The sequence below is a fragment of the Lissotriton helveticus genome, chromosome 2_1, assembly GCF_964261635.1.
Source record: "Lissotriton helveticus chromosome 2_1, aLisHel1.1, whole genome shotgun sequence".
NCBI lineage: Eukaryota > Metazoa > Chordata > Amphibia > Caudata > Salamandridae > Lissotriton > Lissotriton helveticus.
In genome coordinates, this window is record NC_136059.1 from 654,901,930 (window position 1) to 654,921,283 (window position 19,354).

The window sequence follows — 19,354 nt, forward strand, 5'->3', positions numbered from 1 at the left end:
TAATAATGTAACTTGTTCTCTAAAATATAAAAATAGCAAATCAAAACAAGTTTAATGAGATGCTACCAGCTAAGCAATCTGTCAGGAATTGGAAGCTCTTTTACTCCATGTATGAAATTATAATAAGAACAGAAACTCCAACAACAGTAGCAACACGGTCTCTACAGGAGAACTAGATCCTGCAAACGTAACCAATCAAAAAAATTCACCTCACCAACTTTCGTAGGAAAGATGGGATGGAATGGTTTGTGAGGCAAGAGAAGCAGAGTGGCTGGGGTGTTCTTGAACCCAATGAGCACCTACATTGTACCAAGGAGGAATCATATCGATGGAAGAATTACACACAGGATGTAGGGATTTTCAAATGTTTTGCATCCTCATTTGATAAGAGTAAACACATATTTCACCCACTTAGAAAAAAAGCAGGAAGGAGTGGGAGAAAAGAAAGCCCCCTTAAGGGGGCTACCAACTAACACCAACAAAAAAGTAAAAACAACAATTTATGAATGCAATTTCGACTTTCTTGCCAATCACAAACTGTTCCTCTATGATAGCTAATTCAACTCAATAGATTCTACAAAGTGATACATTCCAAGTCATCTCTAATCCTTACATACAAGGGGACCACAACCACGGCATAGGTAAAATCACCAGGTTCCAGGAAGAACATTTTATAATTCTAATTACTAGAAAAATCACTTTGAGTTCACCCACTGAAAGAAAACGACTAACCATCTAACAATTTCTGAGTGTCTTCTTACAATCAACATAAACAAACGCTCTCATATTTTTAAATCCTAAAGGACCTCAAGTCTTATCCACAATTGTCCCCATTATTGGCATAATAGTCAAGACAATAGAAAAAATATTCTAATTAATTTTAAGAAGATTGATTGACAAATAGAGGACACAATGAATAGTGTTATTGGCAATGTCCCAAAAGAGCTGACCTCTAACAAATGAGGTCCTAAGAAATTAAAGAAGGGCTGGTAGTTCACAGAGTAGGTTGGACGAATAATAAACTATGCGATTTGGAAAGGTTTAAGACACATTGCTTACCCAAGTGAAAAACATGAGTGGCTGTATACAATGTCAATGTAAAGATAGTCCATTACACTGTAATTTTCTGTAAAAGAAAGTCTTACCCCTGAAGATTTCTAAAGACTGCTACCACCAAGCAGGGAAAAAGGAAAAATAGTTATAGGTGGCAAAACCTTCCTAAATGCAAAGTTTATAATCTGAAATGTTACTGAACTCTATGGTCATTTCAGAAATCAAGCATAACTTATTTTCCGTTTAGTATTAAAACATGGTTCTTTAACACATATTTAGGAAGACTGCACCCCCATTTTATGTGTCTCCACATTTATGGTTTTAAAGTTTCAGTTATAACTTATCAATAAATGTGATTCTTTTCTTGATACCATGAAAAGTTTTCTTTATTTCCTACTCTATTTTTCTCTTACTCTGCTCCTAACCCTTTTTTCTGCTTTCCTGTCACATAAATGATGTTTATGCTAGGATTGTCTGATGCATCAAAACATAGATAAATAACTGTTGTAAGCGATAAACTTGAAATTTCAACTTGAATTAGAAACCATAATATTCACAGATCTTTTAGGGTAATCTTACATTTTGTCACTGATTTCGAATGCCAATACCTCTTACCTAGTTTAAGTTAGTTACTACACTTTTCTTTACCTCATTTAGTAATGTATCTTTGTCCCAGTTTGTCCAGGTTTTGATCCTGCACAATGTGATCGAAATACGTTGTGAGTGAAAAAACTCTAGAGTAGGTAGTGGTTGTTTTAGACTTTCGCTCTATACTATACTTTGAAAAGGTGGGACATTAAATTAGAGTTAAAGACACATTTCATTAGGCATTAACATCACCGAAAGTGGCAAAAATGAGAGTTTCCAAACAATAGCTATAAGCACATTGAATAGAAATATAGAACTTGCCATCAGAGTCGAATCACAATTCCCATCTGGTGCACCATCTCCACTGTCTACTGGAGAGACTCCTTGTAGACAGCAGGCCATACTTTAAATAGTTTTAATTGTACAAATAACTCAGTTAATTTCCAACTAATTATTAACTAAAGCACGCAGCATCTTTCTTTACCTGCACTGGTGCCTGCACCGGTAGTGAGGTCCCCACCCATCAGTCCACCTAAGAATGACAGAAGATACAAGATGAGAATGGCCAAGACTCTACAGGAAGACAACACTCAACTGTATGCAGATGTCTGTTGTGTACTAACACTTTCATTATATATTGCAGATCATCATTTTCCAAAGGGAATTCATTGACCATTTAAGCAAACCAGAAAAAGCTAATATTACATCACAGATGTGCTAGCTTAGCATATCAAAGTGTCAGATCAGACAACCACATTTGTAGTCTCCACTCACCATGTTATTAGAAGGAACCAACTAACCAACTAATAATCTCCAGAATGACAACACACCCATCCACTCTACTGCTACAAAGTGTGGATGAGCAATTCAATATAATCTTTATTCTATTTCCTGACCTTCAAATGATCAGGCACTGATTAGATTGACTAAGTTGACTGGTGACTTTATGAGCACTAAGAAAAATACCCAAATTCACTTTAGTTCTCACTAGGTTGTGAAGGACAAAATGAGAAGACAAGAAAGAATATGTGATAATAGCAGAGCAATCGGAAATGAACGTACAACTAAGCCAAAGAAGTGCATTGTGATTGAGATTGTTCATGATGGAACATTTGTTTCAAACGTACAGACATTTTGAATAAAAAGAAACATTTGAGTCTAAGTTTACGAAATATCTCATTGCATGGGTTACTTAATCAGAATGAGTTGTTTTGGACTCAGAAAATGGAAATAGTGAAGGTAAATTAGAGTAGATGAGAAAAAGATTTAGAACCAAATCAGAGCCAATCTTTGTGTCTCCACTGGGAACCAATCATTATATTATTGGAGAGGAATACATTAGGGATGCCTAACATTATCCGAAGGTTCAAATAAGATAAAATGTCACTGATTTGTGGTGATCCATCTTATGCACAGCTAGACACCGAAACTAGTGGTAATGGGGTGTGGTGAGCTGCCATCTCTGAGGCAAACATTAGCCTAGATCTAGGCCAACGCAGCACAGGTTAAAGAAACACTCACAACTTTCTGATCATTGAGTTCTTACCTCCTCTCAATACAGATATTTCTGTCCATGTGTAATACACTTTGTTTTGCTATTTTTACATGGACAGTTGTGTGATTTGGAGGTTCAAACACCTTTGATTAATAAAAATACAGCCCTTTGTTCCTATACAGTGCAGGTTCTACCAAATATGAGAATATACCTAATAGATGGAATCGTTTATCTTAAATAAGTAAAAGCCACTTGAACATTACTAATGACCTGAGCAGTAAAGATGCAAAATGAAATTCCAGAGTACAACCCTCATTTTAGCACCGGGTTACAGTCCTTAGACTAGTGCTATAGAAGAAAGTGCTAGTGAGGGCCTCGTTGTGAAATGCCTGGAGTTTGGAAGGCAAGATACCTGCACTGGAAATATTGTTTCCTAAGGGTCTCTACCGCAAACCTAACTCTGAGCATCACATGTTGTCGGGAGTAGATTGGATAAAAACCATCATTGTCTGCATTTTAGTTGCGATTCTTAGAATGCTACAACATTGCCAATGCACATTATGAGTTCAAATAAGAGTTTTTCTGGGCATAGTAAATTCGAAATTAATACAAGTGTATGAGTAGTTTTTTATGTCATATTTACACATCTAAATGACATAATACATTTAGAAACGAAGTACGCGTCCTGTGAAACCAAGAAGTTGTATGCATATTTTCCTGCCTAAAAGTAGATTTTTTTTTAAAGATATTTAAAAAGAATTTGAGATGAGAAAGCTTACCACTCAAATCCAGATATAGATAGAGAGACTACCGGAATGGCAGTGCAGCATGCAATATATATTTTGTATCGTCTTTCTCAATGGTTCATTGTACCTAAAGCTTACCTGGGTTGCCAGAACTCGGTGGCCGATGCGTCATTACAGGAGACATGCTATTTCGTTGCAGAGAATGGTGGGCCAGTGGCATAAGATTGTGATTACCCAGCGAGCTGATGGGGTTATTGTATATCAAATTGTTTTGGTTGCTCACAGGGATAGAAACTGGCATTTCAAAACTCGGTGGTGGAACGGCCTGTATAACAGACAAAGACAAAACACGAAGAGAATAAATTGAAGATCCGCAAAGCAAAGAAACATTGATATATTATTTAATTCTAAGACGGTATTTCAGCTGCATTCATGTTATGATGATCAATTCAAAGTTATATTTAGTCATTCATTACTGCAAAGCACAAATTCGTGTGAGCTGTCTTTTAATATTTATTTTTCATTTTTTATTTCCATTCATCGGCCAGTATTTACCGATCTTCCTCTTTCTTTGTCTCTCTGCCTGTCTTTCAGACCCATGTTAGGTACGAGTAAACCACCTAAATTATTTTAGCTGATCCACCCAAATCCAATCCTAAACACCCATCCATTGTTCCGACATCTACCGTGCACAGAGTACATATGACAGTAATGTGGTAACAATGGTGAAATGCTCATTCAACGTAAGACTACGACTTGCAAGAATGCCATTAAAGTGAAGCAGCTGTTAAGTCAAAAACATTTACATTTTGACTTGAAACAAAATTAATTACAATGTAAGATCACTGTGCATGTTTAAGAATTCACAGATATGCTTTACATACTTCTAGGTGACATGCAAAGAATGATCAACAGTTTAGAGATACTACATTTGTGGAGTATATTTGTTTCCGACGATGCACATTTTATATAGCTAAATACGAATCACATTCCGTAGTTTTAAAGAACTCTATATGCACTCAATTATACGCTGTTGTATTGATGGTGACCAAGAAATGTAATGTTAACAGAACGGTGAAAATATTTTCAGATTTTTCAAAGAGTTCCCTGAAGTTGACTGAGCAAGATTGTTCAGTGCTACTAAGATTTGTCTTGAGCCTTTTCTTTCAAAATGTACAATTATTGTAGCTTATACTGGCGCTCCTCATTGTAGAGAAGCGCTCAAGCAACCATTTCAGAAACTTATGTCTATATCTAGACTTGGTTATGATTCAGGACTGGATGGATGCTTCACAGAACTTCCAACCATGCCTTGATTACTTGTGTGCAGAATCTAGGTGTCATGTCATTTCTTTATGCGCAGGCTTAAGAAATTAGTTTAATTTACAGACACATGGTAACACTTGTGTACACGAAACACTTTCAGCACCACATACACCTGAATTGTGGAGGAGTAAATTATATGTGTTGAAGAATGTGGGAAATAAAAAAATCACATTTGTGAATATCTACAATATTAAGACAGAAGCAGCCAAATACCAGTTGGACGGCACACTATGCCAAGCAGAGATTTTAAACGTATGTTTAAGCCACACCCTTAATTATATCAGCCACCCCCCTTAGAAAGAGCACGTATTTTTTGTTTTATCCCACTTAAAGCCCTGGTGCTTGTGCATACTTCACTAACATTTCATGTCACTGGTCATTCCTCTGACACACTTTTGGTATTGTAGACTTCTACAGACCCAAGAATAATTTATGTAAGGGGACTTGTGCATATTTTGCCCACAGAAGTAGAAGTACACAGGTTGATGACTCCTCAGCATATTTATGATCTGTCATGCCATTGTGAACCTTCACAAAATCACATGCCAATGGAATGAATTCAGCTATAGTAATCAGACACTTTAGGGTACAATAGCTTCAAATAAACAATGTAATGCCAGAGACCAAAGAACCATTTTCAAATGTCCTTTCAGGCAATGGTAAGACTACATTGTTCAGTCGTGATTTCTTAACTAAGAGCTATGTCTTCTGATTTTATACGTCTCGTTATAGGGGCGTTGAGCAGACTGAGGTTAAGCACGATACACTCACCATCGTCATATTTTTTTCATGGATAATTCAAAATAGGTGATTATTACCCAAGGAAGCTAGCATAGATGTGGAGATTTACTGCAATAATCCCAAAATGTTTTCCAGTATCGAACCAGCTCTGGGCCTTACTGGTATTTATAAGAATTTGTCACTTGTGTAGCACTTGCTACTGCAGGTTTATATCTCTGCAAATAACAGCTACTACTATTACAATAACTCTAAGCTACTCATTTGATCAACTTGGGAAAAAGTTTAAAAAACTGTTTCTACCCTGGTAGAATTTAAACCTGTAGTCTGTATGTGATACGCAGTGTATCTCACTGTGTTATCTTCCACTGGAAATATGACTCAGTAAATCAAATGCTTGCTGCAGACATCTGCTTTGACCTTCATGGACAAGTAAGCCTTCCATCTTTCTGAGGATCATTAAGAGGGGCAATTTGACATCTGCTTTTTGCCGCACAGTAAACAAAGAATTTCTTATTATTGCACCCCTTTCTATGTTTTGGTCAGCAAAGATAATACCCTAAGGTCTTCTAAAGAACCATTACGATGAGTATGTTCCTTTTCGCATCCCTATCAATTGCAATTTTGACAACTGAATACTCACTGGGTATAGTAGTCACTACCACTGATCTCTATGACATCCAGACAAAAAGAAACTACACATAAAACATATTATATTTGTAAGCTCATTATAATTTGAAGTTTCTTTCACACATGTATAACTAAATCTGACTCTCTGTGTGCAACCTGAGCTACTTCTTCGTCAAGCGCAATAGCTCGCCTTTTCGTTGGCAAGCCTTGTGTTTTCATATGGGTAAATAAGCCAGATTTCTCTTTGTACTGGTGGTCAAACAGCTACACATCCAGCATTCAGTGACTGTTTCTTTCTGTTTTCGGGGGACACCACGTCTTTCGGATTTTAATAACTGCTCTGCTGTGTGTTCCTACCACCCTTACTTTGTGGTCAAGTGGGCAGGACAACCCACCCAAAAATGGATACATTATGGCATGTGTGCGGAGCGTCTGCAGGGCTGTCATTTGTGTGGTGCCATCCTTCCTGTGTAAAATGGCAGTGTCCAGGCCAAGCATCCGGAAGCTCTGGGCCTCTCAACCCACACTGACCACAGCTTGAACTACCACTCATGCATCACAAGCTCAGTAATTATGTTTGGACTTCGCATCAGTTGTATGTTTGTGCTTTGTAACACACGCAATATGCTTCAAGTCTAAAACAAGAACACAGTTTTCTCCAACTTGAATGTCCCATATAATTGCTGATATTTCACCAGTTCTGACCCGCAAGGCAAAAACAGTGCCATGTTGTGTAGCATATCAGTAAAATTTCTGGGTGGCTCTTAACCTTTAAGTGAGTCCTCCCATAACATTATGCTTCCGCTGACCTATGTAATCATCACTGACCAGTGCCCTGTGATTTTGAGGCACACTGTGTGCTCTTCGACAAGAATGTCCTGTAACACAGTTTCTTTGTCAGGGCAGAGTGGTCGTCCAGGATCTAGCTGGAACAGAGGGATGGAAATGGAGTGATCCTCCAAAATAGGAATAATTCAATATCATGATATTCAGCACCCAAAAGTTTAAGAGTTATTCGTTTGTTTCTGCTTTGTGTTGCAACTATCATTGAGTGTTGAACAAGGGATTACACACCTGTAGGGGGCCCGAGGATTATCACAACCGGCCCCTCCCTGTGCAGCACGTGGCCATCACTTAGGTGATCCTTTCTTTCTCAAGGCTCTGTTTGCGGTGCTTTTAAGCATTCAACCTGTGAGGCAAAAGTTACCGTCTAAAACTCAAACGTTCCATATTTTATCTAACTTAAAAAACATGTTTGCATATATATATTTTATTCTGGATACGGCATTGACATCTCATTGATTTTCTAAATCAAAAACGTCTATGTCACTTTATGTATTGACCCTCTTCAAAAACTAAACTCATTAACATATTAAAGTATTTCGTGACACAACCCTTTAGCTAGCTTTTTGATTCTTCAGTGCATGATTTCCAGTATGTCTTGTGGTATGGAGTGGAAAACAAAGTAGGCAAAGCACTACAAAGGTGGTCTTCTCAATTCACTTCAAAATTCAATTATTGCTTCTCTGTTTCTGGTGTTAAATGTCTTTAACCCGAACTAGTACTTCGTGTGCTTCTTTTACTATTTAGCACTGGCTTGGCATATCTTTGTTATTGCTCATGTTTAGACAAAGACACTTCCAAGTTTTACTGCGATCTAGATATCCACTACCTGCCTTGGACTTATAGTGTCGCTGATTACAACCTGGGTTGTACATTGGCCGTAGGTAAAATCTTCTACCATTGTAACTAACCGGGCTGACACAATGTCTGAATGTTTCAAACTTCTCGGTATGCCACCATATTTACGTATCATCAGCACATTTTACATTGAAGCTGCAGATTTCCTCATATAAATTATTTATATACATATTAAATATTACTATGTTAGTTTTGACTGCGCTTGTATATTTCACATGTTAAAGCAGGTTATTTTACCATCATACCACGACTGCATTCACTTAAATAATTCTTGATCCATTATAAGTTGGTAATCAAGATACAAAGCCAAAACAAATCCCTTTTAAGTAATCCAGCTAAATCTAGTATTTTGTATTAATTAATTTGAATACTAAACTATTTTTATGTTATAAAAGTGTTTCTCCTTCAGATTTACAAACAATAATGAATATATTTTTGCAACTGTCTTATGGTCTGCTTTTGGGAATTTCGGCAGCCTTACCCACTTGCTATATATATTCCAACATTAAATGATAGATGGATTGAAGGGACTAATTTCCCACAATGCACTGGGCTAGATGTGATATTATATCACTCAACAATACCCACCATTGTGAGTTGCACAGGCTCAGGCCTAGTAACATTAACAACGTGTTATGTGTACCCCATTGAAGGGTCTCATTCAGAAGAGGTCAGTTGTGACTATAAAAGAGGAAGACTTGTTTGAGTGGGATTAATTGCTCTAGTGAAGTGCTAATGTGGGCCAACATTCTATCATACATACCATAAACATCCCCAAACCAGATTTGTTGTCTCATAACTGATATGGGCTAAGAACTAAGTTAAACCTGCATTTCCTATCAGGTGAAGGCTTAGGTGAAACATCCCACACTTTATCTAAAGCCTTCTTCTCAATGAAGAAATCTTGGCTATGACTGTAGTGATCACCGAGTCAGAGAGCCCTGGTTATTTGCGAACATGCTCCACCACACCCCAGGAGATAAAACAATGATATAAAGAAACAGCAAGTACAGCTGAGTCTTATGTTAGTAGATTTCACTTTTTTGCCCCGATTTCTCACACCTGTCGTTTCATGTGCTTCAAGACACACCTTTTTATCAACCGGAATCTCCGATAAATTCACTGCCCTCAGGTGGGGATCAGCACGGGGGTTTAAACAAAATACATGATTTAAACATGGCCAACACCAAATACGAGAATGAAATTAAGAAAAATAGATATATGGTGTGTATTCAACAGTTTTCAACACTAACTATTTCTAGTGAATGTCATCAATGAGAACTTCTGATCAGATATGTAGCCAGCAAATGGCTGAATTCTACAGTCATATACCACAGTCGCAAGGATATAAAACATACCCTCGCAGTTTCTGTCATACAAAACTGCTCGATTATTTGATATAAAAGCTTTAGATTAAATGTTCTTGAAACTTTAGCTATACTTATATTGATGTTTAACAGGGATAGCGCTCTATTTCTCTCTAATCTGATTTACTCTACTCTGTCATGAATTCACATAAAAATTGAGATTCTGCTGTGCTTAGTAACACGTCAAACTTATTTAGGACACCTGTATGGTCTGAGTGAAGCTTTTTTTAGAGCTATGCAGAAGGTGTGAGCAAGATATCTGGGCAAGTAGCATTAAAGGGGAAAGATGAGTATTATATAGTGTCTCTTCTTGAGTCAACAAAAGCTCCAAGGGTTTTGATGATACATGCCTGGATTTTTTCATGGGTATCTCGTATGTGTTGGAATACATGAATACACAGAGTAAGTGACCGCTTTAAACTGGGATTAAATAATGTTTTAGAAGGGTGCACAGATTCAAGCCAACCACTCTGTGGTTTCTTGAAGCCTGCAACCAAGGCTTGAACCCACATTTCCAGAGCTCATTAAGTTGCTCAAATCAAAAGATAGAATGAATTAGATGACAGTAAAAACAAAGATATAATTTATAGTCTCGCATGCTGAAAGAAACTGACAACATGGCTGTTTCCTAACCCAATTCAACACTAAGATAGGTCCTCTCTTCGATCCTGCTGCCTTTTCGGTTCTATCTGAGATTTTTGGTCGAGCGCGGGGACACACCGACATGGTGTAACCATGCGCTTTACAAATGATCTTATTATTATTATGCTGGTATACGTCGATTCATACACATATAATGTGACTTTACATGTTTCTCTTTTTACTCTCTAAACCTCAAGGAGGACACTGCTGCAAGATGTCACTGGAGCCACTCTATCATTCTTCTTCTCAAATTTAGCCTAGAATATGCTAGCTGTTTTATGTAATGTGGATAATCTCAATTCTTCCCGTTTCCCCTTTCTAAGTCAATCTCTCTCCACTCTGTACTGTAGAGTATCATATTGGTATTAGATATCGGAGGTATTATTTATAGATAAATCCCCTGGTTGTTTTTTTTTTTACATTCTGCCTTTCATTAGTAAATTCCATTTGTCTCCTCTGGCCAGTCATTCTCTCACCACCAGACGCTCTAGATGGAATAGGTTGTCTTCAAAGTATTTGTTTTTATGATGGATGAGCTCCATGTGTTGTTGAAATGCCGATGCCTGAAATGCTTGAGGATCTGGAGAACCTGGGATTTCAGCCCCTATTACTGTCCCTAATATAAAGCTGGGCCCCTGGAGATGCATCAGATTCAGTATTTTAATTATTCATCAAGACTATTACTTTTGGCCTCTACCTGAATCTGTAAGATATTTGGCAGCGTCATAAGAGCTATGTTTGCCTCATGGATGATTTTTGCAAACTACCCTGGAAATACAAGATAGTTGACTGGCCAAACTGCCAATGAAAATTGAAGCATGTGTATCAATTTCATAAAGTGAAATTCATACCTAATGAACCTAGACTTACATCATGATTTTGAGAAAAATTGGAGGGATTATTTTTGAAAAGTATAAATTTTAATGGAAGAAGCAGACAGCCAATTAACAATAAATCCTGTCATCTCCAGGGAGTGGGTCAAGGCATGCTGCGTTAAAGGCAAGAAATGTTTCTTTGGGATACATATTAACAGGTTTGCACTCAGTGGGTTTTGCAGAAAGGAGTATTGGAAATTACTGTATCCTCACATGTGACATTTTCTCTAAACTCTGGATTTAAGAGTTTTCTATTTAATTCTGCTAGGACTCGTGTACCGTCTCGCACCTTAACCAACACTAAGCCTGGCCCCACTTCATAACTGACTAACCAATGGCCCTTTTAAAAACTCACTAGTGTTTGTCTGTAAATGGGTAAACTAGAAGCAACATCTAGATCTGTCAGATGTTTGATGCTTTCCGAATATCTGAAAGGATCTGCATATTTTCGAGAGATGTTGAATCCACTGCACATTTTTAATACTTGTGAGTGAGGCAATTAAAGTTTAACTGTGGTGAGTCTTTGGAGTTCCAGTGCACCTCTGATTTTCCATCATTCAGATTGGGACTAGATCAGTGGAGCTATAGTTTTGGCGCAAACTAGACAGCTTAGCGTCTAACACATCCATTACCCGGTCACTCACCAAGTCTCCTGTTAATGTTTTGCTAATTGTCATCGATTCCTTGCTAACTCTCAAGATTACATTTCTCTCTTCACCATCCTTGTTATATCTCTCGTGACCATTTAGCTCATCTGAGTTACAGAAAACAAAATATTCCGATCTTTATCAGCTCTACATAGCCTCATAGCTTTTGATCTTCTTCCAGATTGAAACAGAGCTCCTATATTTGTCTTTGCATGATCAGCTGACTTCTCACTGGAACCCCATCAAATGTGGGCAAATGGAAAGCAACTAAACAATGGTCATGGTGTCTCTATCTCCACACACTTGGCTTATGCTTGCGCAGGAGCAGATGTGCAAGGATTCACTGATCTCAGAATGTAATACTTTGGGGGAGATTTACCAAGATTTTATGCTGTGTTTGCATCACAAAAGTAACGCAAACCAGCACTGGAAATAACGTGAAAGTAACTCAAAGCAGCACGGAGCGCTACTTTGCATTACTTAGCACCAAGGGAGAATACCGTGAGTGGGGCATGGGTGTTCCCATGCAACCACCCAAGGTTTCTGATGCTAACCCCAAATTACTAAATAAAGAAGAAAGGGTTTAGCATAAAAAAAACTGCAAGCTTTGGAAGTAGGTGCAAGGAAGGAGGAATGCTTTCACTTCTCTTTCCTTTTCCAACTTTCTACATGTGCTGCACTGTACAGCACAAATACAAATAGGGAAAGTGGTTTAAATTAGTCTATGTATAGTATTTTGTACTGGAAGGATATCCTTCCAGTACAAAACCTATCCTAGACTCACAGAGACATATTTGCACCAGGTGCAAAGTTGCCTCTATGCGCGTGGCAGCTGATTTCAGCGCTGGCGCTTGGTAAAGGGGAGGTGAGTGCCATATTTCAGTACATTTGGTGCTCTCCTCCACTCTCCTTTTCACGCAGCACAGTATTTGCGGCTGCTGCACTGCGCTGCATGAAAAAGTGGCAAATCTGCCACTTTGCTTACTTTTAGGTTGCATTAGTAGTAAACCAATTACTGGGTGAGGCGCAACCTCATGCACCTTTTAAGATGATTTTACATTATCCCATAGCTTTCAGAGAACATTTCACCCGCGGGAAACTTTCAATCAACCAGCTTCAGAAAACAGCACACCCCTCTTGTGCATTGGGCCCAATGTCAACCTGTGCCTAAGGGCTGTGACGTGGTCCTGCGACATATGGTCAGCTCTTTTTGGAAATAAAATGCCCAGCACGTTGCACCCGTGCACTCTCTAAGTTCCCTTGGTGAACTGGACCCATCACACTGCGAGTTTGAGTTTTCAGCAGGCTTCTGTTATTGTCACTCATCAGAGGGCTCAGTGTAAATTTCCAAAGGGTAGGAATAGATCCTGGAGTCTGAGGTTGTAGACATCTGTAGGGAGCCTTCCCTAACTTAATTATTGTTAAATACAATATAGAGCCCAAAATTGCATGCACGCATGTTGGACGTTTTACTGAAATGGATATTTTAGGTAACATATAATTTTTTTTTTTAATTAAGGGCTTAATGCTTAAACAGACCCATGTCAAACTAATAATACAAAGACTCTTTTTGACTGCAGTTAATGGATTGCTTTTTTATATATAGTTCAATTTGTTCAACAATAGTTACATTTCTAAAACGTTTTTCCACTGTAGCATTGCAACTCACCGATGTACGTAAGCCAATCAAAATTTGTTTTATCGCCATGCACACAGTGTGCAGTGTACTTGTGTGTCAGTTTGGATGTGTAGGTGCATGTATGTGCATATGCATGTTTGTGCATGTGTATACATATTTGTGCACATCAGTGAGCGGAACACCACAGCAAGCACATAGCACATGCATAGTTATTTCTCTTCAGTTTCTGGCCAGGCATGAGACTGTTGGAAATCTTTCGCTTCCTTTATCAAAGGGCCAGTTAGCTGGCGGTGCCCTGTTTTGATTGCATTTCAAATTTGGCTTTTGGACAAGGGCATTACCGTGTTTGGCAAACAATCTTTTCTCCCCTTTCAGTGTTTTTTCTCATTTAAAACATGGCACTATGACTGTGTTTTGTGGTGTGGGTGTGATCTTAATCGCAGTGGGTAAAACAAATCATGCTGCAAAAAAGAATCAAATCTCTTCATTGTTTCTTTGAAATAAGTGTCAGTAATTGTGGGGGAATTCTGGGTCTATTTAATCTTTGACAAGCATGTCCACTTATTATATAGGCATGTCATTTAAAATCATAAAATTGCATTGTTGCTGTGACTCAAAATGTGATCAGGTATTTTTTTAACTTCGTCTGATTAGTATTATTCGTACCTTTGTGACGTAGAAGCAGCTCAGACGCATTAATCAGTCCAGCTCACTGGACACGTCATCAAACAGGATGGATTCTCATAAAGTGCTGTTATAATCTTCCTCTTTTTTCCTTTACTATGGTCCTACCCCCTTTCACTTTTCTCATATTATCAAGTTATATGGTTCGTTCCTTCTCCCCCTCCCCTCCTTTTTGTCTTACAAGTTGGTTCCATCCTAGAATGCTCTCTAGAGTGCACCTTAGAATGTTGGTGATTCTGCTGAGGAGCGTTGGGAATGGCTGTTGGGGAACTGCTCTACTGAATAAACCCACGATTTCTTTTAAACTCCTTGTTCCTGTGGAGTTCTTTACTACATTTACACATGTCTTGGACCAAGAAGCTCTCTTTTAGCATTAAGGAACTCTGTCCCGAGTGAAGTGGATCAATAACAAGATCAGTGAGTGAAGCCAACCACTGCTCAGGGCCAAAGGTTGCTACCAGGCATATTAATGTGGAACAAGGATGTTGTGTGAAGGCAAAGCAAATTCTGCTGAAGCGGTAAAATCACTCAAACACACAAACATTTCTAAATTCTACCAAAGAGGTCTCATGCAATCTGTGGGCAGGTGGAGGGGGTAATAAGTTTTAACATTGTCTGATGGTTTGGTAGTCAGCGCTCCTGCAAGTGCCATTTTGCAGGCGCCTTGGTTCAAAAGTGTTTTAATCAACTTACACATACAGTGTCATATAACTTTAGTTTATTGCCTGAACTGGCTAACATGGCACATTTTAGGGTAAATTGTGTAAGAGGAAATGTCTAGGTAAATAAGGTCAGTAGTGTAACTGGGGTGGATTGTGATGAGTATTGCTCATACAATAGACTTCATACAAACACAGACCGAGTTGTTTATCTGTGTGCGAGTTAATATGTGTGTGTTATTATTGGGATGTTCTTAGCTTAAATGTTTTTAATAGGGAGCTAGCACTGCAAGGGTTAAGGTTGGTTACTGCAGCAGATTTCAGCAGACCAGTCATCTAATCTTAGGTACTTACAGGTATTTTATTGGTCTTGATCATGTTATCAAATTCTTCATTAATTTTTTTATACTTCTCTTCTGTGCGTGGGGTGAGAGCGTAAGAGGAGTCGGGATCGGGGCTGTCACAGCCTTTGTTTTCTTTCTTGTTCAATGCCTGCCAGGTTCAGAGAAATATCAAAAAGTATAAATAAAAAAATTGAAAGGATGCTCAGAGTACTTACACACAATCTTTGCCTGCTGATCATTAGATCAATATCTTCGTTAATTTTCCTGTACTTGTCCTCTGACTCGGGGCTGTGACCTACTGAATCGTCTGCATCGGGATCTGGACTGTCACAACCATTAAGCCCCTTCTTTCTCAACGTCTGAAATACACAATGTTGTACAGTTCACACCTATGTATGGGCGGCAATTGAGAGTCAGGAAGGTTAATCAACATGAATCCCTGCTTTGCGGCATTTTCAATTATCTCAGGGAACAACCTGCATGCAGGTATCCCACATCCCCCGCTATACATTACTTCCAGGCAGAGGAGACTTTGAAATTTGAAATTCATACAGAAAATTGAGTGTGTCTGACGTTTTATGAAGACAGTTCTGCATCAAATGTATGTGCTACCTCCTACAGTTAAGTCTGTAATAAAAGTAATTAATTAATTTTTCAGGCGCACAAAGAGCAACCACATTTGAAATATTTTAAATTCAATTTAAGCAAGGAGCTGATCTCAGCTCGTGAGCTGCATTTGTTACTCCACTCATTGCTTGCATGTTTGGATGAAACAATCAACGACCTTCGATCAAGATCACAATGAACGTTTGCTATAAATGTCTGATTTGTATTCGATAAACACTAACTATGCTCTCGGGTCTCTTTCCAAATTCAGATGATGGCCATCAGAATGTCTAAAGGCAGTTGGGTTTGGGAGCAGAAGGGTACAAGTGTGGGTCAAATATATGTCCCTATAATCTATTTTTTAGGAGCACCTGTACTTTTGTTTCAAAAGAGCATTTGGTTGAACATTTTTTGCCTAGTTTGGGCTTATAATTTAACTGTTACGTTACATCAAAGAAGAAATTGTCTCACAAATACTTAAATTTTACATCAATACAGAGGCTCGTAGGGTGCTGTGAAAATCAGTCTCCTTCACCAACATAAACAAGCTTGGCAAAGTAGATGAACCCTATTGGAAATCATTGGAAACTGCACAATGAGGTCAGCAACGAGCAATTTAACATTCGTCCGTGCCCTTAAGTGCCGTTGTCAGCTGGGCTCACTTGGCGGATCTCCAACAAGCAATCTGCAGTCACATTAAAGAGAGGAGATGTCGGTGCAGCCAAGCGCCCACCTCCCTTCACAACTGTAGGCATGTCCTATTTTAAGTTTGTCGATTAAACCACACCCGAAGTTACAATGCGTAAGCAAGAGTGCGTTGAATGGTATGCTGAAAGCAGCCAGCTGGTAGAGTGGGCGGCCTAAAAAAGAGCTGCTATGGCAAATGCTGTTCGCTGATGCAAATTCACAAACTAAAATTTCTTGTTTAGAAACTGCCATTTTGGGATGTAGTATGAAATTTGCTGAACCAGTTTAATTTTAGGTTTTGCCCTTTCCATTTGACAGGCATCACTGTTCCTTAACAACCAATTACAACCACAAAGTAAAATGATGTACAGTAACCTTTAGATCCAAGAAGGTGGCAAATGCAAACCCATGAATGACCACCTGTGACGAATAATTGCTACGTTGCGTTTTATACATAACATACTTACATTAAAAGACAAAAACAGTATTTATTGATAGACACTGAGCTAATTTTCCTAGGTACACATATTCCCATACAAAATCGGTTAATGTACAATTGAAAGGCTGTGAGCACAGAGTCTGTTGTTCTCTTGAGCATTTGAAACTTCGTTTTCTGGACATCAGTACACATTTAAGACATTCAACATTACGAAAGTATCATGAAAGAAGGAGAGCAAACAGATCCACACTGAAAAATGCTAATTATTGATTGGACAACAGATGGAAGGAAAGCAGCTCACACTTGGGTGAGCCGTGAAACTTCACACACTGTTTAAGTATCTATTTGTTTTTTTTTTTACTTGCAAGCTTTTGGACCACGAATTCTGTTCACATGATACAATAAGTGGCATGAAAGAGTTGAAGAGGTTGGTGGGAATATAAGCCATGGAGGTGTAAATGGTACATGCTAGGAGAAGAACGAACGGCCCATGGGATAGAACTATGAAAGACATATAAAGATTTGAACCAACACTGAGCATGGAAGTCTTCTATAGAATTACAGGGGGGGTGAAAAAGCTGAATCTGAAGGTGGCACATGGAAGCCTCCTCGGGGTGAATCAGTATAGGTTGTGTTAGCAGAGAAGTCAGCAGAGGAGTCAGCTGGGGTAGAGGAATGTGGTTTGAGTATCATAGATTTTCACAGTTCCAGAAGAAAAACCTAAGCTTAGATATAGTTTAACAATTTTCCAACGTTTTATGAGTGCTGTATAGTACAGCACATATGCAAAGCTGTAAACGTTTGGAGGGGAAAAAAACTTGTAATCAACTTTACGTCTGCCTGGAGATGAGGATGTCAATTTTTAGCACCAAGCTGTGCCTACGAATTTGCATCAAAATCCTTGGGAGGCTGTATGCGAATGTCCATGTACCCTTCTCCCCCCACCTCCCCCAATGGGCCACATCCATGACACAAAGTAGCATCAAGCTGTGCATAACGATAAATTGCATTACTTTAGTGCTACTGTCCGGTGCGAAACAAGATTTACACTGGGAAGTAAATCCCAATTTAACACTGTGCATAGGTTTGTGTCATTTTTGGTGTTGACGAATCTGCCCCTGAGTTTTTAAATATATAAATGGTGGTGCAGTGTTCAGTAATCCAACATTGCCAATGGCTTAATGTGACTATTCGGTGACTGGCACCGGCTGAATAACTGCTTGCATCAAAGTGGTTATCAAACCTCTCCCCATCTCGATGCAAACCCTATGTAATCGCCTTTGAAACTCTACATAATACCCATTGTGGCAACGGAAAGCACCCCCATGCCAACAGTTTCAGGTGTGCTATGTAAATGAAAAAATAAGTACAACATAAATACTTCTCTAACGACCTAAAAAAGATTAACATTTGGCAGAGCAAAACGTTTTATATTTTAGCAGCAGGGAGTAGTGAAAGAGGCCACGGAGGAGGGGAGGCTTTTTTTAGAGCTTTGATTTGTTTAGGCCATTGACGAGTGCTATGTGGTGACCATACATGCCTTCAAGATGTGTAGTAGGTGGCAATGGGCAGCACTAGTAGTAGTGGACGATGAAGGCATGCAGATTCTGTGGCTGGAGCCAGTTTGCTGACGGCGGTTGAAAGGATGACACTGTCAGGAATGTATGAGATGGAGAGGAATGGCTTCTTAGAGATGTGGATGATGCTACATAGAGATATTTAGTTCGGTACACCAGTAGGCACAACAGGTCTATGTTGTGCCACATCGCAGTAAGGCAATTGGCTATTTCCATCTGAAATGTAGGCTAAAGGAGGTGAAGGACTTGATTACATGAAATGATGGAAAGATGTCTATAATTGACCGGTTATAGAGTGAGAGTGTATAGAGAAATGGAAAAGAGAACTTAGCCTGTCCCACATTATGACATGGAATAGGACATGCACACTAGTCCTGAGGCAAACCAAGCAAGTGTTGTATCCATGATGTCTAGTGCTGGCTGATTTGAACTTACTGTGCCAAACTATGGCTGTAAGGAGTTTCCGAGCTTTTATATTGTGGGCAGTGGGTACATTTGTTAAAAAACATTCTTTGAAAGCTCAAGAAACAGTGACAAAGGGAGTCAAGATGGCGTTTGGGGGTCACATGAGCACCATTCAAGCAGGGAGCTTGACACGAGTGAGAAGTGATGTATATGTAACACAATAAGAAGCAACCCCATTTGAATTAGTGTTGAATACTTCTATCTGAATTAGCAAGAGGAATAACTCTGCCTTCTGGTAAAGAAAGATAATGCAATGGCATAGATGTAAGCCAAACCAAAGCTCCCATTGTACTGGGCCCTGTTATTTACTGAAAAAGTAATCATAGCTTCCTTAAGTACGCTTTGCTAAGGTCTAAATTAGCTATGCAGAAGACGATGGCTGAGTTTAAGTTGAAACTAGGATGGAACATTTAAGGGATCAAGAACTTATTCTCCAGAGAGGAACA

The 19,354-nt window shown here is 38.8% G+C and overlaps 1 protein-coding gene across 22 annotated transcripts in view; it reads right to left on the bottom strand.

Moving 5' to 3' along the window:
* The window catches only part of MEF2C (myocyte enhancer factor 2C), a 566,275-nt gene that overhangs the window by 67,190 nt on the left and 479,731 nt on the right, over window positions 1-19,354 (bottom strand). For 12 of the 22 annotated variants that reach the window (XM_078675343.1, XM_078675355.1, XM_078675341.1 and 9 more), the window contains 3 exons: window positions 15,350-15,493; window positions 4,021-4,207; window positions 2,126-2,173 (listed from right to left, as the gene is read on the bottom strand). In XM_078675343.1, coding sequence (XP_078531469.1) covers window positions 2,126-2,173; window positions 4,021-4,207; window positions 15,350-15,493 — 379 coding nt within the window. Of the gene's footprint in view, window positions 1-2,125; window positions 2,174-4,020; window positions 4,208-15,144; window positions 15,283-15,349; window positions 15,494-19,354 lie in introns of all 22 variants that reach the window. The other 10 variants (XM_078675363.1, XM_078675359.1, XM_078675360.1 and 7 more) reach the window with 3 other exon arrangements.